The 8,626-nt window shown below is 35.8% G+C and overlaps 1 protein-coding gene across 1 annotated transcript in view; it reads right to left on the bottom strand.

Annotated features, from left to right (window-relative positions):
- The window catches only part of MAP3K21 (mitogen-activated protein kinase kinase kinase 21), a 21,673-nt gene extending 13,731 nt beyond the window's left edge, over positions 1–7,942 (bottom strand). The window contains exons 1-3 of the mRNA XM_029083564.1: positions 7,767–7,942; positions 2,661–2,809; positions 1,752–1,927 (exon numbers count right to left, since the gene is read on the bottom strand). Coding sequence (XP_028939397.1) covers positions 1,752–1,927; positions 2,661–2,809; positions 7,767–7,930 — 489 coding nt within the window. The 5' untranslated portion in view covers positions 7,931–7,942. The remainder of the gene's footprint in view (positions 1–1,751; positions 1,928–2,660; positions 2,810–7,766) is intronic.
- Positions 7,943–8,626: the final 684 nt, after the last annotated feature.

Below are 8,626 nucleotides of genomic sequence, written 5' to 3'. Positions count from 1 at the left end.
GACCCCACGGCAACTAAAAAGGAAAGTCTCTACTCTCTAGAGGGACTATAACCCATCTGGAAAGGAAGAGAGCTGGCAGCTACAGATACACGCTGCCCAGCTCTAGCAACCAGTATGCCCACTGCAGGCAGGGCAGAGACTACACAGACAACACTTACCCAGTTCTGAGAACCAAAATGGAAGAAGGAAAAGCAGAGAGTGGAAGAAAAGGCAGACAGTAAGTACATAAGATTATTATTGACAATACTGCAATCTTAATGGTGATCAATAAATTCTGATACCACATAGGCTGATTTTACAATAGATCTGTAATGTCACACCCATCACCAGCCAATAGCCCGCAAACAGCCATTTGTGACACCTGATGAGAACTGAGGGACAAAGGCCACTAACAGTGACGTGCAAGACCAGAGTTTAGTTTTTGCTTTTGTCAAAGTTAAGTGACTACATCTTTTATAAAGATTTCTTCACAAGTCACTGCATCACAATTCTCTTCATTCTCATCTATTACAACTTCATGAAAAATAACAACAAATACATACTGGGCAATAATTATACTGCAAGAAAGACCTGCAAAGAAGAAATCTGTTTTTACTAGAAGCATTTCTAACAGGGACTCCGGACACCTGGCCTATTCCAACTGTTACCTTTATCAGGTTGTCTAAAGGCAAACAAACCTCATAGTGATTAAAAACTAGTTGAAGTAACTAAAAGAGAGGGTAAATATAATTAACAATGAGCGTTCATTTAGTACAAATGTATCATGATACGACAATATGGAAAGAAGATCAGTGACAGGAATCTGGATAATGAACAAGAGAAACTGGATTTGCTGATTCATGAGTACAAGTCTGATCTAATCACTTATTAATATCTGGCAACAAGATTTACAAAGCTGCAACACTGAAAGAGATAAGTATGATCAGTCTGTTCAGGAAGAAGAAAGATAAAATCACCGTTCGTTCTAGTTCTGAAAGAGAAGCCATGTGATACAGTCATATAACAGGATGAAAAGCTTTTCATTCCCACAGTTGAGGAGAATGTTCAGCAGCAGCTGAAAATTTGCAGTGATTATAAAGATTAGCTAAGGGGTATATAAACTCTGGTTTGTTTGTTAAGTGAGGCATTCACATATCCAAGAAAAAAAGAATACATTTTAAAAATAGTCTATGTGCCACATTTACAGATCTACAACCTGTTTTATTTGGGGAGACAGGTGGGGATATGTATCTCTTTCAATTGCCTGTACTTCTTGAATGAGCCCATTCATATGATAACCCTCACTTACTACAGTAACATTACACTTCCTGTCAAATTCATCATTCCACTCCAACTGAAATACCTCCAGCTATAGTTTCAGCATACAGAACTGTTTATTGTTTTTGTTAAGGAAGAAAGGCAAAAAGCAACACTGTCTGAAATTTGAGAAAAACGGTATTCAAACCTTTCTTCTAAAGTAAGTTTGCTGCAAGATAGTTACAAGGTTATCTAAAAATACTGTCCAGAAACACATTAATGGAATTTAAAAACAGTACAACAAGAATAGGCAGCTAGATTAATAATATTTTAATGAGAGAGTAAATCCTCTCTTCCAAGTAATTTATCCCCTGAAGTGTATCTCCACTAATAAATCAGGTTTCTAAGATGATATTGGTAAGCCACAATTTAAAAGTTCAAAACTGCTGTTTCACATAAATACACATACACACATACCCTTCCTTCACTGACATACAAGGGAAAAACCAACTTACTTTTTCCTTGGTCCTCAATTCATTGAATATCTGCTGAATTTCCAATTTCCAATCATCTTGCATGGAATGGAAAGACTCTTGAGGCATTTCAGTCATAACTGCCCCTTCAATGGCAGTAAGCTGTTCAAGAATTAAGGCAAACGATGGTCGGATATGAGGGTCCTGCTCCCAGCATTCTAGAATTTATCAAAATCCCATCAGTTTTTAATAATAAATAGTTTTTATTAAGAACTACATGAATTTCAAGTTACTTGCTACTGTACTTCAAGCTCTTATGTGTTGCAAGGCTTCCAAGGTTCCTTTTGTATTTACCAAAGTGACATCTACCTACCTGTACTCAGAGGACTGTTTTTTGTATTACTAGCAAATTCTTTTCATCTCTATCTTTAGGGTCTGAAATAGCAAAACTAGCAGTACTGCACAGAAGGGATACATACAAAAGGTAAAGAAATTAATCAAACACAAGGAGATAGCCATTAGCAAGCAAAGTTTATTTCTCTCTAAAGTATTTCCAAAACATTTTTGACACTCAGGAGGAAACAATGAGGAAAAAATGCCATTTGCCATTCTTCCCCTTGATATTTTAATCTTGATCTTGCATTGAACCATAGTTTATGAAAATTAATGCAATTTGAGTGTAAAAGGAGGTCAGTAAGATCAGAGTAAAAAATGTTCTCCATCACTACTGAAGAACTTATGCAGTTCACTGTAATATTGTATGACTTCCTGAGAAACACATTCAACTATCTGTAACACCAGATTGCTGTGAAAAGGAAAAAACACAATACTTTGTACACAGCATATTATCAAATGAGGTGTTTATTATGCAACCCCATGACTATTATAGGCAAGGATACATACTCCCAAAACATAACTATTTAAATACATAGGAAGAAACAACATAGATACCTTTCATTAGTTTTGCAAATGGTTCAGGGCAGGTGGATGGAATGGGCAAAGTAAGCTTATTGACAGCAACTCCGTAAGCCACAGCAAGGCCATCAATGCCACGGTAAGGAACTTCTCCTGTAAGGAGTTCCCACAGCAACACTCCATAACTACAAAAGGTAATTTTTTTAACAGTTATTTTCTGAATACTGACACATTGTTTACTCAAAACCAAAAAGTATCTGTCCAACCATGCACTGAAATTCATGAGGATTTCCCATGCCAAAGGTGAATGTCTTTAAGAGTCAGCTCTACTTTAGTCATTTTGCATCTTTTCCACTAATAGTGATTAACCAAATTGGATGCAACTCTTAAGACTGGCTCACACTCCTATTCAAAATGTAGCCTCAAGTCACTTTTATAGAAATGCTAGTATCATGTAAATCAGAAGCCTGAATGATAGGAAAACACCCAACCTTCTCCACACCAAAAACCAACCAAGCAAAACAAAACAAAAAAGAAAACCTCAGCAGAGCATTGAGGCCATTGCCCGTTCCAAACATTTCACAACAATTTACCTAGATGTAAATATTATTAAAAAAAGAAATAATGGCAATAAAAAAGACCATAAAAGTCCTAGCTTTATTTGGAAGCTTGCATTTCTAATCCCTTGTGTATTATGTAAAGACCTGTTAACTTTTCACTTCCCACAGAAGATGCAACAAGACTGAGAAATTATTACACACACACACAACTAATTTCTCATATTAGAAAAAAACCACCAAAACAACAACCCAAACAAACCAACACTGTTCCTAGTGAAAGGTGGCGGCATGAAGAGATTTTTTTCCTCAGCATCATGTACAGAAATCAAGAATCATAGGAATTCCTATTGCATCAACGTTAATTGTAAGAATTTCTGCTATGATCTCCACCCTAGAAGAGCTAGGTGCTCTTTGGGTCTGAATGCCCAATGCTTGTCTTGCTCAAATGATCCAAGCCCCTACAGAAGTCTAGGACAGCACGCTCACTGCTGCTGCTCTAGAGCTCCTGTCCCACCACCACTGACATGGATAGCTTTCACAGTCATTTTTGCAGAAGCACTAATTATTCCTTTTAGAACAAAAGCCTAAAGTGAACTTTATTTACAGCTGGGTTTGGTTTGGGGTTTTTTTTCCCCCCCTTCCTTCTCTTCCTGCAAGGGAACCACTATGTGTAGAACAAGGATACAAAGGACTATCTATTGCTGTTTTTGAATAGTAAAGTGACCAGGCAAAGAGAAAAAGCAGAATACAAAGTATTGATCTTGCTTTTTCTGTCCAGGTGTGTGAAGAAACCACCTATAAGTTTTTCAGAACTGGACTGAACTCTCCTACATGAGGAGAAATGCATACAGCACTGGGGAGGTAAAGGCTATGTACCCCTTAGTACTAGAAACACCATCTCAATTACAGCAGATGTGACAGGGAGAACAACACACATCAGTTAAGTTTTTCTATCATCTCTCCTTAATGAGAAGTCATTCAGCATTATAAAAGACCTTACAGCATCACTTAAATAATAAAACAGCAAACTACACAGCATCAGCATGAATATTAGCAGTGTTTCGTTTATCTGTGTTCTGTTTATCTAAGAAGTTTTCACTGTCATAAAATCTTAGAAAACTATTGAATTTATAGCACTAACAGTTAATCAAAGTTGAGGAATATGGTCTATTCCTAAAAAATAGAAAACAGAATAAAAAAAAAGAAAAGTCTTGGGCTTCTTAATAATTTCCTCTCACTTTTTCCAGTCTAGTCTCTGCATTTGCTTGTACACACAAAGGATGATAAAGTAAGGAATTCCAATTTTGTTTTCAATCAGTGGTACTTCCAAAAATAATTAGTGCAACACTCTCTGTGATATATTCACATTTTATGCATGATGGAGGAATTCTGCTGAATTACATCTCATCTGTGTGCTTAGATAATATATAAAAACAATGTCATGTTCTCTCAGCAACCATAGACTGTTCTAAATTCAAGGAATTCCCTTGTTCAGACTGTTCTATAGATATCTTAGCATTAACTTGGAAGTTAAGTAGAACAATAAATTTAACTAAAAAGAATTCACCTTTTATAGTAAGTTGTGTCACACCATTAGCTTTAGTTTTTTTTATAATTCAAGTCCTTAATCCTAAATACTTCTCAACAATGCCAAGAAGGTGGTTGTAAAATTTTAAACAGACCAACACAGTAATAGCCTGAAAGCGTTGTTTTTTAATGGGAGCAGTCTTAATATCAAGTACCAAGCGCCAACACTGTAGGGGTAAAACTGTGGGGAAGAACTCTAAAGACATTCTAGTCCTGCTCTGCTGGAATTTTTGAGAGGTAATAATCTATCATTATCTAGGACAACAACTACTTATTAATTCTCTCAACAACAGCTACTTTGTAAATTAAATTTCACCAGCCCACATACAGTTGTCCTATGTAAACACTCAGAGCTTCTAAGAAAACTTTTTTTTTAAAGAGCAAAAGCCATCTCCTTTTCCATGCTTAGCAAAAGGCCAAAAAGAGGCATATTATGCTTGAGTTACACATTTTTAAACTGCAAAAATTAATACACTTTCAAATATATATGCTTTTAACTATTTTCATTATTAAAAATTATTCTGCTGCCTTCAAATGTGATTTAAGTCTTACTATATCGCATTCCAGCAATAACTTGTGGTTTTTACATATTTTAAAAGCTGATCAAAATGAAGGCAATTAAAGTTCTCAGAGTTTATTTTAATTTACAATCCATCTTCTAAAACACGAGGTTAGTAAACATTGCTACATGAATCACTTCAAAATGATATGAATGTTCCAGGCAAAAGCAGCTGCTAATTCTGCTGTACAGTAAGTGCTTCCCAGCTTTCCACCAGCAGCACTTGGAAATCTGTGGGCATATTTGCACTTCTGGGCTCCACACATAAAACCAAGACTGACATGTCACTATGAAATGCGTGATGATCAATGGAAGCGTTGGGCTGAAACAGTGGAATTCTAGTTTGGGAATTTGGAAGTATATGCCAAAGAATAATAAAGGCAGTAGTTTTAAGTCTGGTCTGGGAAGCAAATGGATAGGCATGCAGGGCCTGGAAAACACCAGTTCTGATACCTAGGATGACATCTAAGCACACGCAGCCTGGAAGGCTCTTCATGAAAATACTCCCACAACGTTTCCAAGTACTGGCTGATTCTGGAAGAATAGCTGCAAGTGTGAGTACACTTGAACAGCCTCAACTGCTCTTTTTTTTTTAAAATTATTTTTCTCTAATAAGATGTCTGCAGTCTTCTTGTGGAGACTCAGCACTCAGTATGTGTAACTGAAGTTCAGAATTTTCCTGAAATATATTGTGTTCTTGTCTTAGAGAGACTCATGGTAAATTTGTAACCTGAATGCTTTTTAACAAAAAACACTCCCATTACCAGGGTATTATTTATTTGCTTTTCTTTGAAAGAAAGAGTAAAGATAAGCAACAGAATAGATCAAGGTGCAGTAAGCAGAAAATCTTTAGAAGTCAAGAAGGTCTAAACTATACTGTACAACACAGCCTTTCTACTTAAAAACCTCTCCTGTTAGATGTCCATCATTGAGCTAAATACTTACATTTTTACAAGAGAGGCGTGCAGGAGAGAAGGCGAAGAAGAGAAATACTGTAGATTCCAAAAATGTAAACTAATGTTGCAGCAGAATATAAAATAATTGCACCAAAGCATACCCCCTCAGATACCTAAAATCACAGCAACAAGACTGGACAGGACCTGTAATTAAGCACGGAATACAGCTGATTAGGGAAACTCCTACACCCAACCTCCACCCCGCAAAAGAAAAAAAAAAAAACTAAAGAAAAATGGAAGAAAGAATGGAAAAAAAGAATGAAGCCAAAGATGTTTCTCAACTGGACATCAACTCAGACTGATGTAAACAAAATGGTAAAAATCGATTCTAGGCACAAGATAAACGGGTGTCACAAAACAGTAGTGCAGATATAGAATCATTCTGAGAATATCAAAAGTATTACTTCATGCTGTAGAATATCAGGCATCTAAGCAAAATAGGACCCTGGTTAAGAATTAGACAACATAGAACATGCATAAGAAGGCATGAGAGAACAGATTAAAGTCCTTCTCTCCTTCACCAAATAACTACCTTGGATCCTTCAGAGAGACAATATTTCAAAAAGAAAGGAAATGTAGACTTTTCAGGGTGAGGGACAGCTTTTTGTGCAATCACTGCTTTTCCACACTCACAGAACAGAACCAAATTAAAACTAAAGTTTAAATTACCTTCCTACAACACATGCATCTCACACTACACCACTCAAAAATAGCATCAGTATTGAGAGTCATATTATTTATATGATCCACAATAATATCTTAAACATGAAATTCAAAAATTTAACGTAGGGAGTTTCCCACCTTTACAATTAGGGAGCAAGTTAAAACAACTTTGTGCTGAACACACTCTCCTCACTTCAGCTACTGGAAGCAAAATCTCTATAAATATAAAAGCTTAGATCTGATGTTCACTTTTACACATGATGACATTCTAGATTTCTAAAAAACAGCACTAATTTAAGTTAACATTTGGAAAAGTTCTGGTTTGCAGCTTATTTTTATTTATCAGACCTAAAAGGTAATAACTGGCTGGTTCCATTTCTTTATGCAGAATGAGACTTTTCAGACATCTGATATTAAGTAAATATACCAATATGGTATCAACCATATGTTAATGTATCAGGAGAATATGGCTGTTTATATTAAGACTCCAGATAAAGTACCTGGGTATCTAAACCAATAGGTATTTTAAAGTCTTCTCTTAATGAGATCTTGCTTTCCTAAAAAAAAAAACCAAACAAACAAAAAAAAAGTTTTTCTGTTATTTTCTGTCTCCCTCCCCCAGTTTTTAAGTCATGAATAACTAAAGGTAGATCGAATGAATGAGATGCTGAGAAATGAACATGTTTCTTAGAACATCTATACTTGCCATATGCTGAGACAATAACCTAGGAAACCACCAAAAAAATCCAAATAAAATTCATTCAAAAACCTCCACATGGTTCTACTGAAAACAGTCTTCAGCAGAAAAACTTCTTACCTCCAAATATCACTTCCTTTAGAAAACATGGAAGACTTGATAACTTCTGGAGCCATCCACGCATAAGTCCCTGCTGCACTCATTTTGGTTGTTCTGTGCCACTCTCTAGCCAGACCAAAGTCTGTAATCTTCAGAGTTTTATTACAAATGTCATCATGTTCCATCTTCTCTAGCAATAAAACTGCAAAAGATTGAGTTTGTAAATTAATGCAATGGGAATTAAATAAAAATATTCAGTCCTGTTATTAATGTCACATACTTGTACTGCACAGATTATTGTATACGTCAAAGGTTGTGAAAATATTATTGCAATTTTTTATAAACATAAAAAAGGGTTTTGATAATTCTAAGCTATTCTAAGCTATAAAAGCAAGAAATGCCTACAGTGTCATGAGTTCTTTATGCAACTGTGTAAGCAGATACAAAACTAGTACAAGAAATTCACTGTAAAGAGATGTGAAGCACATAGGTTTAAGAAAGCCCAGAAACCCAACATCCCACAGATGAGGACAGGCTGTGAAAAAGGTACAAGGAATGGTTAATAGACAAGGAGTCTTGCACCAGGAAAAGAAACAGCTGAGAACAGAATCTATAACAAGATCTAAGGAATAGGTGAAGGGAAAGCTATAGGTAACAATTGCTCACGGTTTCTCAACACAAGAAATGGACATCATGGAGCAAAATTCACAGATAAGAATCAAACATGTGACAGCCATTCACACAACACACAGGTAGGTGAACTTTGGAATTCTTGGCATAGTATGTGAATACTATTATTTTACAGAGATTTAAAAAGGACCTACATAAATTCACAGAAGACAACTCCATAAAGACCATTTACATCAAAAAAGTGGGTTTAA

Source organism: Antrostomus carolinensis, unplaced genomic scaffold, assembly GCF_000700745.2.
Source record: "Antrostomus carolinensis isolate BGI_N321 unplaced genomic scaffold, ASM70074v2 scaffold17102, whole genome shotgun sequence".
NCBI classification, from domain to species: Eukaryota; Metazoa; Chordata; class Aves; order Caprimulgiformes; family Caprimulgidae; genus Antrostomus; species Antrostomus carolinensis.
Note: the sequence above shows the minus strand (reverse complement) of the source record. Positions and strands in the feature narration are given on the sequence as shown.